This window comes from Amborella trichopoda, chromosome 3, assembly GCF_054954075.1.
Source record: "Amborella trichopoda isolate Santa Cruz 75 chromosome 3, AtrichopodaSantaCruz75HAP2 v2.0, whole genome shotgun sequence".
In the NCBI taxonomy this organism is placed as follows: Eukaryota; Viridiplantae; Streptophyta; class Magnoliopsida; order Amborellales; family Amborellaceae; genus Amborella; species Amborella trichopoda.
In genome coordinates, this window is record NC_142338.1 from 56,244,110 (window position 1) to 56,261,106 (window position 16,997).

General features: G+C 35.0%; 2 protein-coding genes across 2 annotated transcripts; one reads left to right on the plus strand and one right to left on the minus strand.

Moving 5' to 3' along the window:
* Positions 1-683: 683 nt before the first annotated feature.
* Positions 684-1,551, plus strand: LOC18429503 (PRA1 family protein F3). Its single transcript, XM_011623294.3, has one exon. The coding sequence runs from the start codon at positions 739-741 to the stop codon at positions 1,336-1,338; it is 600 nt and encodes a 199-aa protein (XP_011621596.2). The 5' UTR covers positions 684-738; the 3' UTR covers positions 1,339-1,551.
* Positions 1,552-8,576: 7,025 nt separating this feature from the next.
* Positions 8,577-14,809, minus strand: AIP3 (ABI3-interacting protein 3). The gene is made up of 3 exons (XM_006838790.3): positions 14,734-14,809; positions 14,500-14,610; positions 8,577-9,070 (listed from the first exon to the last, which is right to left on the minus strand). The coding sequence occupies exons 1-3, from the start codon at positions 14,740-14,742 to the stop codon at positions 8,810-8,812; spliced, it is 381 nt and encodes a 126-aa protein (XP_006838853.1). The 5' UTR covers positions 14,743-14,809; the 3' UTR covers positions 8,577-8,809.
* Between the last annotated feature and the right edge of the window lie 2,188 nt (positions 14,810-16,997).

A 16,997-nucleotide genomic window follows, 5' to 3' on the forward strand; every position in this document is an offset into this window, starting at 1 on the left:
GTAACAGCGGTTTCAGTCCTGTGGTATGAACCACTGATGAGACGGATCAAGCGCTCATCTCCGTAACAGAAGAACTAGGGTTAGGGTTTTGGGACTTGTTTTCTAGGACTTCCGGAGAGGATTTGACTTCCAACGGGCCCGAACAGAGAGCTAGTGTTCTGAAGATTTAAGTAGGTTTTGCAGCAATTGAGAAAACCAGGATCCAGTGGTTGTTCATACTTTTGATGATCAGAAATTTAGGGTTTCTGGGTCCTCACAGAGGCCAGAGGGCTTAGATATCTTGATTTCAAGAACTCAATAGCTGAGGTTGTATCCGGACGCATTTAGGGCTTTGTTCCCAGTTTTTTGCGGAACAAAAAACCAAGAGTTCTTAGCCATTCTTGATTCAGTTTAGCGAAGGTATCAGGCGTGAGGGTTTTGAAGGCATATAATCATAGAGCTAGGGTTTTCGAGTATCTCTTGTTGCTCGTCACAGAGATCAGGCAATTAGGGCTTGTAAACCAGAGAGCTAGGGTTTTGATACATCAGGGTTTCTATTCATTTGATATTCCTGAATTTCAGGACGAAACACAGTTTAGAAACTAGAGAGATCATTGAACAAGAGTTCCTGAGACATACAGGGCTCACCACAAGAGTCTAGGTTTTCAAAGCCTCGAGGTTCCTATATGTTTCATAGATCAGACAATTAGGGTTTCTGAGACTTAAAAGCTTTGTCTATCTTCTAATCAATCAGCTTCAATGGTGACAGGCGAGACAAGCTACGGCACAGTCCCGTCAGCCTCAAAATCTGGCATCGAATTCATCTCTCTTGCAAAAGAGAAGGGTAAAGCAGTGTATGCCACTCGGACACAGTGGCGTGAGCTTGCAAACCCCTCAGCCTTTGGCTTGCCCCGCAGCTTTGGCGAAGCTCTGGTTCGTATCAAAAGAAATCTTGCACATTTCCGAGTGAATTATGCAATTGTCATTCTCTTAATCCTCTTCTTGAGCCTTTTATGGCACCCTGTGTCCTTAATTGTCTTCTTGGTCATGTTTGCTGCCTGGTTTTTACTTTATTTCTTTCGGGATGAGCCCATCATGGTATTTGGTCGAACCCTCGATGACCGTTTGGTTCTTGCCATGCTCTCGATTGTTACTTTGATAGCCCTTCTATTGACCCATGTCACTTTGAATGTGTTGGTTTCGATTCTCATTGGGGTGGTGATTGTTCTTCTCCATGCTTCATTTCGTGGCACCGATGACCTGTTCATGGATGAGCAAGAAGCTGTAGGCAGCGGCTTGATGTCATTTGCTGAAAGTCCAATGCACCCACCACGAGCCGCGTCTGAAACTACTTCTTGAAGGACTTTTCTTCATTTTGTCTTGGTTTTCTTCTTCTTCTGCCTCTTTGTTGGGGGATGGTGTGGGGGCTTGCCTATGGCGCATTCCTGTTGTATGGGGTAATGGGTTTTCTTATTTTGATAATTCGGTAATGGGTTTTTGTATGGAGATTGTTTGGTTAGTTTTGGTTGGTTAATCTTGGAATAATATGGTCATTAACTGATTCTGTATTCACTTTGGAGTTCTCTCTTTTACTGTTTTGCGTTGTTTTATTTCTGGGATTGGATTGTCGGCACTAATGTGATCTTAACGGAAATCTTGGTTTAGCAATGTTGTTGAATTGTGGGGCAGAGTTGTATTTGTACAGTGCAAGATTGGGTTCATAAAGTTCAAAGAATGATTGCATGCTCAAAATGGTGGCTTATTAACAAAGAATGGTTGTATTTTGATTCATAATGGCACTCTTGTTTTTATCTTGTGTTCGTAATATTGTAGTTTCCTGTGCTCTGTTGAGACAAGTTGAGTGATCTTAAATGCGAGTGCACATTTGTATCAACTTGTGAGCAGGGAAATATTTGGTTCTATGTAGTAATTTTATCTCAGTTTTCTATTGGGTTGTATGGATTATTGTTGTTTTAGTATCTGTACGCATTGACACATGGAATGATTGATATATGGTAGTGGAAATGTTTTGGAAGGATCCATAATTGATGTGCATTGATGTTTTCATGCAAGAATTCTCTCTATCTTAACATTTTATTGGGTTTTCTCATGTGTGGATCCTCCAATTATGTATTTTGTCCCTTGTAATGAGCTTCACACGTCTTATAGAGGATATCACTTGGGATTTCATTGATGCTTATATTGTCTCATTTTTTTCATTTGAAACAATGTTTTTATGGGCTTTCTTTATAGAAAACATTTACAGAGGGACAGACTTTGAAGGTTGATTTCTTCAACTGTCTAAACTTCATGCCACCTGGTTGAAGGCCATGGAGGGAACATAATCCATGGTTGAAGGCCATGGAGGGAACATAATCCATTATAGAACTTCTGTGTTAATATCGATGAATCTATTAATGCAGTGATTCAAAAGTCGGCGAGTTGAATCCGGTTCGACTTGGGAATCGGCGGATCCGATCTGGTTCCAGTGAAATACCGGAAATCGCCCGGTTCTAGAGAAGAACCGGCAATTTCATGTCGTAAATCGCCATGTGACGTCGTCCGATTCGACTCGGGAGCCGGCAGACCCGATTCGGTTTTAGTGAAATATCGGATCTTATAGAGGATATCGCTTGGGATTTCTTGATGCTTATATTGTCTCATTTTTTTCATTTGAAACAATGTTTTTATGGGCTTTCTTTATAGAAAACATTTAGAGGGACAGACTTTGAAGGTTGATTTCTTCAACAGTTTCATGCCACCTGGTTGAAGGCCATGGAGGGAACATAATCCATTATAGAATTTCTGTGTTAATATCGATGAATCTATTAATGCAGTGATTCAAAAGTCGGCAAGTCGAATCCGGTTCGACTCGAGAATCGGCAGACTCGATCCAATTCCAGTGAAATATCGGAAATCGTTCGGTTCTAGAGAAGAATCGGCGATTCCATGCCGTTAATCGTCATGTGCCGTCGTCCGATTCGACTCGGGAGCCGGCATACCCGATCGAGTTTTAGTGAAATATCGGAAATTGCTTGGTTCTATAGAAGAACCGGCGATTCCATGTCGTAAATCGCTATGTCACGTCATGATTCTCCTGATTCTTCGATTCATGGGCATTTTTATAAATTTTCTTCATACCTTAAAGTCCGTACACCTCGTCGCGTGACTCTCCTCACTTCGTACGCGTTATTTTCGTTAACTACAAAAAGGTATTTATTCACTGCAACTTCTTTCTATCTTTTCGATGAGGGATAATGTGTAGGTATTAACTTGAAACATTAGTATATTATATATTTTGTTTGCGCTTTTAATACTATTAAGTAGCATGTGTATTGGTTATAATTTTTTGTATGTAGAGGGCGGGGGTGTCATTTTCCTTGGGACGAAAGGGGGTTCTTTTCTCAACTATTTTTCTTGTCAATTTTATTTTCTTGAGGTCAAATTTTTTCTTATAAATATTTTTCTTGTCAATTTTATTTATTTGAGGTCAAATTTTTTTCTTATAAAAAAAATGAAAGGTTTTTTTACCAATTTCGTATTTTGTCAAATTTTTTTCTTATCAATAAAATAAAAATTTTCTTATAAAAAAAAATGAAAGGTTCATATCAATTATTTTTCTTGTAAAATTTCTTTTTTTTTGTCAAAAAAAAAGTAATAAAAAGTTATTGTCAAAAAAAATAAAAGTTCTTATAAAAAAATAATAATACAACAAGTATTTTTGTCATAAGAAAAAAATGAAAGGTTTTTTTATCAATTTCGCTTTTTGTCAAATTTTTTTTTTATCAAAAAAATGAAAGGTTTTTTTATCAATTTGGCTTTTTGTCAAAGTTTTTTCTTATCAATAAAATAAAAAGTTCCTTATAAAAAAAAAAAGAAAGGTTATTATCAATTATTTTTCTTGTCAAATTTCTTTTTTTTGTCAAAAAAAATAAAAGATTTTTGTCAAAAAAATAAAAAGTAATAAAAAGTTATTGTAAAAAAAAATGTTCTTATAAAAAAAAATAATACAAGTATTTTTTATCAAAAGAAAATATTTTTGCTAAAAACAAAAAAAAATGTAATACGACAAACAATTCTTGTAAAAAAATGAAAGGTTTTTGTCAAATAAACTAAAATGTTCTTATAAAAAAATCATTTTTTATTGTAGTCCATGTATGATTATATACTTCTTCCGTGATAGTTTTATGACTTTTTATTTTGTGTGATGTAATTTAATGGTTAAAATATGTTCATACAGAGAAAAAGTATCTCAATATTCACATATTGATGAAAAAAATGAAAATTAATAATATAGTACTTCGATTTCTTATTGGATTACAAAAAAACAACATTTATAATAATTTTTAAGAATTTTTTTATATTTTTTTTACAGCTTAATCCGATCGATTCTCGATTTGGATCGCCGATCCATCGATCCAAATGGGTTTTTGAGATGCTTGATCCAGACTATCGATCCGTTTTTTAAACCCCTGTATTAATGTGTATCAATGAATATCATTTATTGGGGCTGAATTTTGGTTAAAGTTCCTAATCTATCATTATGCATTGTTTGTTCTTGATTACTTCCACTCGGACCCGAAAAATGGAATTTCTTTTGGCTTTTTGGGTAGTTCAGCAGTAGGAATTGAAAATGGAACTTTGGAATATATAGATCTCGGCCACCTTTGTTGATGAATTTAATGGTGGTTGTTCTCCGTGAATCAGCTTCTTACCTGTATATCGTTGCTAAAGAAAGTGAAACCTTTTTATATAGCCTTGTTACAGGAAAATTATTATTTTTGGCACTATTTTTTGTCTAATTTAAATGGATAGTTAGGATAGCTCTCGACATATTATCAATGTTTTCTATTTAATCGAGTGGATTAGAATTATTTATTTTTAAAATTATATTAGTATGAAATTTGTGCATGCCTCTTTTTTACTTGGGTGCATCTAAAAAATATATATATAAATATATACTTTTAATACATAAAATAACCAAAATACCTATAAGGGAATTTTGATAATTTTAATTTATCAGAATATCTTTTTTTTTTTGTTGGTTGCACGTTGGTGGTCAGAGCCTAAATTTTATAAAACTAAAAATAAGTTATTATTAGGCGTGATTACAACTGAAGCCATCTGAGGGCAAGCGCGATATGACACTTAGGTATTCTCCGAGGAGATACTACACTTTGATATTTTCGCGAGGGGTACATGTATGTATGCATTGATGCATGTATGTCGGCACACATGATTAAGTGTGGAATTGGTCTACAATAGGGACTCCATATGAGATTTTGTCGGTATGTTATTTTTGAGAAATTATTTCATACAATCGATGTATAGTAATATGATGCAACAACCCACTTGTTTTTGTTTGATCTAAAGTTTGAAACATACATTTTTTTTATTCCAATGAACAATTAAGAAAAAAAGAAAAATTTGAAAACACAGTTTAAAAAGTAAATTTTTAGCCTAATTAACATAGGCCGTTTATTTTGGTGAGATGTTTAGATCTAGGTCCTAAAAGGTTTCATTTCTAATTTTTTTAGATGGCTTTATTATCATTAGATAAATAATGTTAAAAAAAGAAAAAATGATTTTGAATTTATAAAGGCTAAGATCTTGAAATTCACAAATGAACGGTCAAGATTCGTTTTTAGAAGGGGACTCATTTTGACCATATCTAGAGTTCAAATTGAATTTTTTTTAAAAGATTGGTTATTGAGATGAAGAGAGTGCGTGTGTAAAATTTGGAATCACACAAATACCTTTTCTAAAAATGTCAGTTGCATTATACTATGCTACAACAGTTGCATTAGATCATTGCTCATTGTTTTTAAGATGCATTCTATAAGGCTTAGGCTTCATGAAAACAAAGTAAAGCTTCACCTCAATCTGAAAAGCATTTTGGCATCGAAAATCTCTATTGTGGCTCTAAAATCAATTTTTAGCATTCATTATAAAATTTAAAACTAAAAAAATTGTACAAACTTTGCATATATGTGAACACATTTTTCTAGGGCGAATTTGACTATCCAGATGATGGGTTGTAATATACATTATTTTTAGAGTTTGAAATATTTATTATTATTAATTTTACAACTATAATACTCAAGGCCAAGGTGATGGATTTGACGGTTTTCCAATTCCAATACCTCAATTTTCTGAAATTTTTAAGATGAAGCTCTATTCGCCCACCAAAAGGTTTTCCATTATTTTAAGGCAATGACATAAACGCGGCAATGGGTTGTTGTACTCAGGAAAGTTGGCTGGTTGTTGATGTGATCCATTGTTTCATTATTAATATATGGATAGGGATCATCAAACCCTATCCTACCCAATTTATTCAAAAAGATTAATGGATGGACAAATGACGTTAGAAAAAGCCATGCGACTGGATTGAAAAAGAGTAAATACTATTTGTGGCTAAAATTTAAACAACACAGTTTCATATAAGTTGGGCCCGCCATCAACTATTAATACTATACTTTCTAATTTTCCACGTCTCTAGAAACCTTCCAGTTCTTGCATCTCCATTGTAGTATAATCCTGAGAATTACAGAGAAACAAACCTACCGGTTCACCAGTAGCTAGCATTGGGATCTTGACTTGTTCTTGGAGTTTGAACTCCTCTCCCGAGGGGCTAAATTTATTTCCCCAGTCCGTTGGATCGTAGGATATGGTTCCAATTGTAGATTTTTATATGGTTCTTTAAGATTTCAATAGCCCAAAGTAGAGTTGAAAAAACCAATATTTACAAAACAAGAAATTTGGATCAGGAATGACCAATCCGGATTAAGAATTATTGTAGACCAACTTGATTTTTTGTTAGAACCTGGAATTGGTACGACTCCCTTGAAATTGCCCAATTCCCCACGAATTACATTCTTCTTTTTCGTTTCTTTTTTGCTCTTTTTTCTTCATTTTGTTTTATTTTTTTGGATTGATTCTCATGCTAGAGAATTGGTCTGATTCGTCATTTCTAGATGGTGGAATACCCAGCCGAGAAGATACACTGGCCCGTAGTGCTCTTTCTGTTTCCGTTCCCAAAACCAATATTGTCAGATTCGTTTTGGAGCTTTCTTTAAAACCTAAAAATAGAGTGATAAGTTAAAAATAAATAAAATAAGGGATATTTGGTTTGTATAAAAATATTGTTCTTGGGGTTTGAACTCCACTCCCGATTGCTTAAGTTTATTTTCTCCAATCCCTTGTATCATAGGATATAGTTCCAATTGTAGATTTCTACATGGTTCTCTGAGATTTCAATAGCCCAAAGTAGAGTTGAGAAAACCATAGTCCAAACAGCCGCAAACTGGATCCAGAATTACAGTAAACCCACCCACCTGATTCCTTGTCAGAACCAAGAATTGGTATCGTTCCCTTGAAATTGTCCAGTTCCTCACAAATTATTTTTTTTCTTTTTTCTTTTTTTTTTCCAATTTGTTTTCTTTTTTGGACTGATTCTCATGCTAGAGAATCGGTCTGATTCACCATTTCTAGATGTCCCGGTTCACCCAGCCGATAAGATTTTAACACTGGCCCAGAAGTGCTCACTCTCTTTCCCCCCGTGGATTGGATGGTGATGGATTGGACCGACCCACCAACCAAATGGATTGGACGGTGATGGAGTGACAGAGGGACGTACATAGAGGTGAACTACTGACATGTTTGATGGGAACCAATCCCTCCAATGGGCTAGACAGTAATAACTTCATGGACAATGCTCTTGTCATGACCACATGGATCACACAAGAATTCTCCATAGAAAAAATAACCAAACCCAAACAAGATGAAGAAAGGTCCATATACATATTAACAACACTACAGTATTACCAACATAGATTGTTAATTTTATTTATCTTTAGGTAGAACAATGGGGATTTCATGACACTACACATTGTGGAAAGAACCAATTTTTTCGAAGTGTTGGTGTTGAATGGAGGCCGTGAGACCTTTTACTGGGTTCGAGTGCTACCATTACGACCCCTGCCCCATTACCAGATTAACAGTTATGCAATTGACATGCTGACTTTCAGGGAAAATATAAATGGTCAAACTACAAATAATCATCATGGTTAATTAACTAATCCAGATAGGTGATCCAGCGATCCAACACGGATCTATAGTGTGGAAGATACACCCCATAGATCCAGGCTTTGAAGCATGGTCATATATGACAACTAGTGGTTCCCGTGCCCATGGAGTTATTAACATAGGCTGGTCAATATATGCTATATATTCATTATAGATACAATCAACTTCGGGAACAAGTAAAAGAGGATCCAAAGAACATCTGCCTGACATGGTGTAACTAGCAACATGGTTATGGTCTCCTCAAACAAAAGTATCCAAGTAACCCATCCACCAGGTTCAAGAAAAATGTTTTTGGTCATTTTCTCATTGTATAAAGTTAGTGAATGGTTGTCCATTTGGATGGAGGTGAAAAAACAAAGACAAAAAATTCAAGTTATTTCTGGAGGTCAGACATTCGCTTGGAATTTTCTCAGGAAATAAACAGTAAGGCAGGCATTCAGCTGGGTTTAGTTTCTCATGGATCAAGAAATTCTGCTTACAATTACCCACATCGATATTGTAGAAAGAGAGAATTCAGCACCATGAATCCATATTAAATGCATAATTTCAAGTAAAATCCCATCTAAACATATGTTATCCAAAAAAATTCCCATCCAGACACATTCATATCAAAGGCAAAAGACTACCCAACAACTTCTACGAAAAAGACATACCTCAACTAGAAAGCACCACTCAAACAAATTAAACAAGGCATGTACTTCACATTTCACATAAAGGCGGAGCCCTGGCACACCAAAATTGATCTCTAGTCCTCCTCCAAATTGATGGAGTCATTGAACTTTCCATATAAGATCTTCTTGAGCTCAGCCATCTGTGATAGAACTGATTCTCTCTCTTCTTCGAGTCTCTCCAGTTCCTTGGCTGCTTCCTCTTTCATCTCATCCAGTTTGCTCTCTACTTCTTCCCTTGGCATGTGGGTGAAGACCTCCCCAATCTGAAACCTCACCACCTCCTCATCTGAGAGTATCAACTCATTGCCTGCATCCTCCAAGTTCTCAGTCAGTTCCTGCCAATAAAACATCAAATATTACTTTGCACTTGAATAAAATTGAACAAAAAATCTCTCCCTTTCATATATATCTAGATACTAGAATATGCAACAAGGTCAACACATGTAAAAGCAAGGAAGAATAAGCCAGAATATGAAAAATCCAAGAGAGAACAAACTGCATGGTTCAGGAAGAAGGAACATTGATCTTTACATTATTCTTTTAGGCAAGTTGGTCTAAGATTTTTACATACTGCATCCTCGAGCAAAAAGAAAAAAAAAAAAGTTTTAACCAGATATGGATTTCTTTTTTAAAATTGTCTTTACCAATTCACTGGTGGACAAACAAGGTCTATATCTGTCGTTGTTAAGAAGTCCAGTCTTTCAAGTTCCCCTAATTTAAAGAGTGAAACACAAGGACCTTTGCCGATAAAGAGAAGTGAAGAGAATGTAAAAAAATTGTTGCATGAAAATGATATATCACTTGTAACATAGAGAACACAAGTTCTTCTGATTTTAAGAACATAACATTCATTGAGAACAAAATATGGAGTTAGGTCGATATTATTAAATTTTTGACAACTTGCCTCCTATTGACCATCATCATCATCATCTGAACTTATCCCAACTATTTCGGGTTGGCTATATGGATGTTATGCCATGCTGCTCTATCAAAGGCCAAAAACTCAGTAAGACCATATACGACCATATATTTTTTCACTACTTCCATCCATATCCTTTTGGGCCTTCCCTTTGCCCTTTTAAAGCATTCCACTTGAACCAAATTGCACCTCCTAACCGGTACTATATTAGGTGTATGCTGCACATGGCCAGCCCACCTAAATCTACTTTCCTTCATCTTATCACCTATTGAAGCCACACCTAAATTCCCTCGGATGTATTCATTTTGGATTCTATAGTTTCTTGTCTTGCCACTCATCCATCTCAACATCTTCATCTTAGCAATGCTCATCCTATGGATATGGTGTTTCTTGACCGCCCAACATTTTATCCATAAAGCGTGTCTAGTCTTACAGATATCCTATAGAACTTCCCCTTCAATTTCATTGGTAAGCGACGATCACATAAAACTCTAGATACACATGTTCATTTCGCCCATCCAACTCTAATTTTATGTATGACATCTTCCTCAATCTCTCAATTCTCCTGTTATTATTAAATTTACATTTCATATATTCTGTCTTAGTTCAACTAATTTTAAAACCCTTATTTTCTTGGCCGTCAATCTTAACTATTTCCTCGTTTATACTCCTATTATTATTAAATTTACATTTCATATATTATGCCTTAGTTCAACTAATTTTAAAACCCTTAGATTCTAGAGCATCCCTCCAAAGTTCTAACTTTGCGTTGACACCACCCCTAGTCTCATCAATCAAAACTATTGACCATAGAGCAAAAAAATTTCCCATTTTAAATGTGAAGGGATGGATGACTTAAGTGCTTCATTCTTCTTTCCCTTTCCCATTGTCACTACTATTCAGTCAAAAAATCTTGATTTGAATGGCATTGCTCGAACCCAAGAAAAATACCTGAGCAGATATGTGTCTCTCCACACCTGTCATTGAAACATGAGCAAGTTGCATGTACGACGCAGTTGTATGTATATTAGAGGCATTAATGTAAAGAAACCCATCATTGTTTGCATGTTACTTGTTAATCATAATATGTAAACTTTGATTCCTGTATGAATGGGACTAACTTAACATTTTCCCTTGATAAGGATTAACTTTGTTGCCGATTTTATGTTTGTCAGATAAGATTGGGATAAGCATCCAAAACTTGATAATTGAGACAAAGGCCCCCACACTGGTTAGCTACAAACATCCAATCCAGTTCAATACTTTCATTCTTGTCCAACGGAGACAAACTTAACATTTTTCATTAATCAGCATTAACTTCGTCGCCGACTTTAAATTTGTTAGGTGAGACTGGGATAAGGACCCAAAACCTTATAATTGAGACAATGACATCCATACCAGTCAGCTACAAACATGTAAACTGGTTCCTTTACACATCCAAGAAGACGGGAAACACACAATGCTACACAGGTAATGAAGCACAGTTTTGTTACACAGGTAATGAAGCACAGTTTTGATATTCATAGAATATTGGGAAGACATGATTTGTATGGAAGCAAAACCAAAAACTATATAGACTGAAGCAAAGCATGAAGGCTGTAATGGTTCGGCATGATTTGTTATCATCTCCTATTGCGGTTTATCAAAATATTGTGAACTTATTTGCATTATCATGCAATTTAGCATAGTTGTGTTTATTGGAGATGTGTCACTTTCGAGACAACTATACGTGGGAGGCCTAATGAGAATCTTTTAATAGAGGTATAGCACTTCTGAATCAGACTGACTCAACCCAAAGGCTACTAGAAAAACATCTAACATCCTCTCAATTTTGAAAATTCATTTTTGTCGAGAATTTTGGTATATGCCTCTATTGTGCTGGAAATCATTCGTGGTAGTGAACAAAATGAGTATGACGTTATGGTAGGCTAGCAAGAAAGGCATCTAAAGGGGGTAGTCAGTAAGAGCAATCACAATGAAGAATTGAAGACATTTGAGTAGCAGTCACGCATTATGCTCAATAGCAATGCCATTTAAGAGAAGGATGGTTAAGTATCCAAATATCCTTTGTGTGGATCACACGTAGACAGCCTTGGAAGAAAACCGCCTTCAAGGAAATTTATGAAGAACATGAAGTAATGCCTGCTAAGAGCACTATTACTACTTCTATAGATTAAAGAATAAAAAGGAAGCGTTGGTCTATCCATTTGAAGGGAATTTCACATTGGGTGACCTCGAGGCTCATATGTGACCTCTTTTGCAATGGATATGCATAACAAAATTAGATTTGTTCCTTTAGTTCTTCTCCGTGAATCACGAAAAGAGAGAAAATTTGATAGTTCTTTTTCTTTGAAAAATAATTAATACATTTCTAGACTTAAATGACAGAAGAAAGGAAAAAATTCTACATTGTACCATCCTCAATATATTTGTTTCATTCATTTCGTTATTTATCTATATGCAATGAAGGAATCAAATTTGATATTCCTAATATCCTTTAGTACTCAATTACTCAAAAAAGAAAAAAATTTATTTTTTGGTGGGAAGCTGGATTTGAACCTTAGACTAATGTGTTGCAGCTGAACATGCCCTAACTTCTATGGCGCTGTTATTGTTGGAAAAATCATTTATCTCAAGTAGTGCATCTCTAATTTAACAAGAAGCTAGAACTCCTTTTCTGATTCATCTAATGGTTGGGCATGAAGGCCACAACAGACGTCCTAAGTTTGAATTTTGTGTCCAAAACAATCTGCCGAAGGAAAACTATTTCTTTTTATTTTTTAATTTATTTGTTGTTCAGGTATGTCATAAGATTCTAAAATTCATCATTGCTTTGGCAAAGGAATACAAGAATGAAGGATGAGCCCCGTAGCCCCTTGAGCCTCACTTCTCCATAGGTCTGCATATCATTTTGACAAGAATAACTGGGTCTATTCAAGACACCATTATTTCTCAAATCCACATGAAAACCCTATAACTACGATCCATCTCGTTAACTTGAAGACCTGAAGAAACTAAGTTCCCATTACCGTTTGACCTGCTAATCATATTCTCCCCCACAGTGGCCATGTTATATCAACCTCACCTCTTCCCTCTTCCCATTTGATGAAGCCCCCCCCTCCCCAACCCCATTTCACACTCAGCATTCTGAAGCTTCCAGAGTGTCTCAATTTGCCATCCTTACACAACCATTCCACATAAGATGATTGATCCATTGCTCTCTTCTTAATACATGGCTTGCCGGCATCTAGTTCAATCCACCACAGCCATACATTCCATTTCTAGAATACCCATAAACTTGCTCAACCCTTGACCCCCTTCCCATTAGATTGAACTCCCATATCACCCCTACATATAGCCCACTCCATCTTTCACCACCATATAGGGAAAGAATTTTACACGACTTTTCAACCAAGTTCCTTGATTTCATCAAGTCACTCCAGAATTCCACAGGCCTTCGAGTCTTCCCTCAAAACTTTGTAACTTCATCACTTCGATTAGCTTATAACTTCCCCAAGGCCCTAAGGCCCCTCTCTTCTACCCCACCAACCTTCCAATCCATGCAGCCTTGATAGTCCATTATAAAACTAATTTACATCTTTCCTCTCTCACCTACCTTCTAAAAATGTAAAAACTTTCTTTCTTCCTGATACACCTCCTAACCCTTGACAATTCCCCTTTCCCTTGTCGTCTTCCATATCTCCTCACCACTCCTCTCATGCATCTCCAAGCACCTCTCTTCTCTAATAACCTCACCACCTAACATTTTTTCCCTTTTTGGCCAGAGAACCTTAACACCTAACTTATACACCACCCTTCACAATCCAAAGGGGATCCAATAAAACACCTGCAACTCATAACCAATCTATATTCTAGCATTACAGGCTACACACTAGCCAGTATTGCATGTCCTTTCTATTAAATGTAAAGTAACACATATGCATCCATTAACCTAACCCTGACTTGCTTTCCCATTTTCCAGAGCTTCAATCCATTTCCTAAATAGTGGAAATCAAACTCAAAGGAATGACATCTATCAACCGCTATTAAATCCCAATTTGCTTCCATAAGCAGCCCTTACAATGTCAACTTATCGTCCCTCTATAAAAAATTGAACCCTGAGATCCAATGCTATTGATTGGTATAGCATCGAGAAACCATTATTGCATTCCCTTTTTCCATTAAGGCAAACCATTTCAAAGTATATTATAGCAACAGTGGAAGTTCAATGGAAGTTGAAAGCTCAGCAGATTGGAGAGAGGATGTTGAGTCTTTAAATATTGTGAAATGTGGGTGACTGGAGCTCCCAGAAATACAAATTACCACCTCCCCCCAAATACTCCCTCATTTATCACAATAAACAAATCATCGTTCCAAATTTACACAATCAAATATGTCCAAAGTAAAAACCAATTTAATAAATGCCAACTCACCAGATCCAAAAGGAAAGGAGTTAAATCACAGTTATGTGAACCACAATACCCAATTGCATGCCCAGAGAGTGCTAATCAACATGTACTCTCAAACTAACTAGAATAAACTCTACAATCCATATTGATCTATATATTGCTTTCAAAGCTATACATACCACTTTCACTGATCCAATTTATGCAAAACATCAGCATAATCAATTTTTTTCAGCATAACACAGAGTTCAAACTTATTTTGGTACTGAATATAACCTACAAATCATATGTGATTTAACATATTCTTATAATCCATAAAATACTGAACTAGATTTTAGAAATTATCAAGTATTTCTATGAGTTGATTTTTTTTGGCGTAAGATATTTCTTATTTCTGTAAATAAGTACTTTGTGGAAATGTAAAGATGAAAAAGAATACCTTGGAGACTTTGATCTCATCTTGAAGCTCGTGGTATCTGTTGTTTAATCTTCCAAACTTGTTGATATTTTGTTGATCCTCCCATGTCACCTCCTTTTCAACTCCACCACCCTTTAGAGAGAGAGAGAACCAAATCAATCAATGACTTCGAATACGAGGAAGGGAGAGAAAGGAACGCATAAATAAATCAAGAGGCGACATGAGAAAGAATTGGACTGTTAATTCCCTGAATACCTGCTGCATTCTGCTGGTTCTCACTGATCGAGTTGAGTGCCCAATACCCCAAGTCTTTGCGAGAGAGATGTACTCCGTGGATGCAGGGAAGACCCTTGGGCTCGAACAGTTGGTAAATGCCCTATACGAGGGAGTTATGTACCCGCCGGAGTATATATCATAGCATACTTCTACGGGATCATACTGTACAATTACTCTATTAGCTAAAAAGCAGCCTAGGAAGATTTTGTGTCGCGAATTTTGGTATCACGATATAATTATTTTTAAAAAAGATCTTGAGTTTCTATACTCTTAGACTGACTATCTAATAATTATTATTTACATTCATTCTTTTAAGGCATATATTTAGTGCATTCAAAAAGCGCTCTCTCTGTTCTCTCTATCTCAGCCTGTGCGACCAAAAGAGCAAGAGCAACCTCTCTCATCCTCTCCCTCTCTGTAAACATTGGATCTGTACTTATTTTTCCCTAATGTAAATCTGCTTTAAAAAAATTTAGAGCTTTTCTTCTTTTTTTATGCCCTAAAATTTTGATAATATGATTTATTTGATTCATAATATTCGATGCCCCAAATTCATGTCAAAAATCACGTTTACCAATTTGGGATAGTCTTCTCAATTGATGAGTGTTCCTTAGATAATTTCACTTTGATCCATAGTTAGCAAGTATCCATTTAAAACATGAATCACCGATTTTTTCATCACTCTCCGATTTTTTAAAAAAAAAATCACTAATTTTTTGGAATCAGTTTAGAACTCCGAGTTTTTCAAAAGATCTTTAAAAAATTACTTTTTTAAATAGAGTGATTTAAATCCGTATTTTATCTTTTTTGAAAATAACTTTTAAGATTTTGGTTTAAAGATAAGCTCATTAACAGTGGGCTAAAAATCTTGATTTAACAAAAAGTTCTATAAAAAATCTCCCCAATGAGTTCTTTTTGAAAAATGGACAAACACAACAATCAATATATTCCACAAAAAGTAATCAAAACAATCGTATCTCAAAATAATAGGTAGTCTTAGAGGAAGAGTAACCCAATGAAAAAAAAAAACCTCTTTAAAACCTACATTTTATAACGAGCAAGAGAGAGATTCCAGGATTTTATAACGAGCAAGAGAGAGATTCAATGATAATAAAGATTTGGTTAGCTAGAGATAGATTCAAATTTACTTAAGCATTTTATTTGTTTTTTTTTAATGCATACAAAAGTTTGATTAATTTCATATCTTATTTTTTAGTTTTTATTTAATTGGTTACAAAATAGCATTTTGGATGCACCACTATTTTACATATTTGGGTCTTTGCGCTTTCTTTTAATTAATTGCTGTCCCATATTGGGCAATGATTTTATGCTGTTGTATCATAGTACAATGCAACAATCTTCAAAAATCATTTTAGGGTCATTTGTTTGATCCAAATTTTGAAATATACACTCTTTAGTGAACAATCACAAAAAAAGAAATTGAAAATACAACTTAGAAAGTATTTTTTTAGCCCAATTAACATAGACCGTCAATTTTGATAAGATGCTTAGATTTAGGCTTTATAAGGATTATTTATTTTCCATCTTTTTAGATGGCTTTATTAACATTAGATGAATAGTGTTAATAATAATGTTAAAAAAAAAAATGATTTTGAGTTTGTAACGACTAAGATCTTGAAATTCACCAAATGAGTGGCCTAGATTTGTTGTTGAAAGGAACTAATTTTGACCACATCTTGGGTTCAAATTGATTTTTTTTTTTTGGAGGATTGATTATTGAGATGAAGAGAGTGTGTGTGCAAAATTTTGGGTCATACAAATACCACAAACATTGGTTTTCTAAAAGTATGATTGCATTATACTATGATATAACCGTTGCATGAAATCACTGTTTTCCTAGGGGCCATTTTTTTATTTTTCTTTGAAAAATAATCATATACTTTGGTTCACAGTTCTTGTCTTTAGTATTGTTGTTATTTCATTTTATGCTCTTATGTGTTTTATGTTGTGACAACTTAGTAAGTATTGTTGTTGGAGTTATTGAAAATTTTAACAAAAAAACTTGTCAAAGTATTACTCTAATGGCACTAATAAAACTATAAAATTATTGTTTAATGGCTTTAATATATCTATACAATAGTTGCAAATCATCCTATATTTTGTTAGATTTACATATCCGATTTTTTCATTACATTTTTTTGAACTAAATCCTAAATATTCGTGATTAGATAACTTACCTTATTTTTTTGGCGATCCTTATTTTTTACTTGATTTATCCCTCC

Coding starts and splice junctions, on each gene's coding strand:
- LOC18429503 (XM_011623294.3), top strand. CDS start 739: ATGGTGACAGGCGAGACAAGCTACGGCACAGTCCCGTCAGCCTCAAAA.
- AIP3 (XM_006838790.3), bottom strand. Junction 9,071..14,499: donor ATGAGATCAAAGTCTCCAAG/GTATTCTTTTTC, acceptor TTTTATTGGCAG/GAACTGACTGAGAACTTGGA.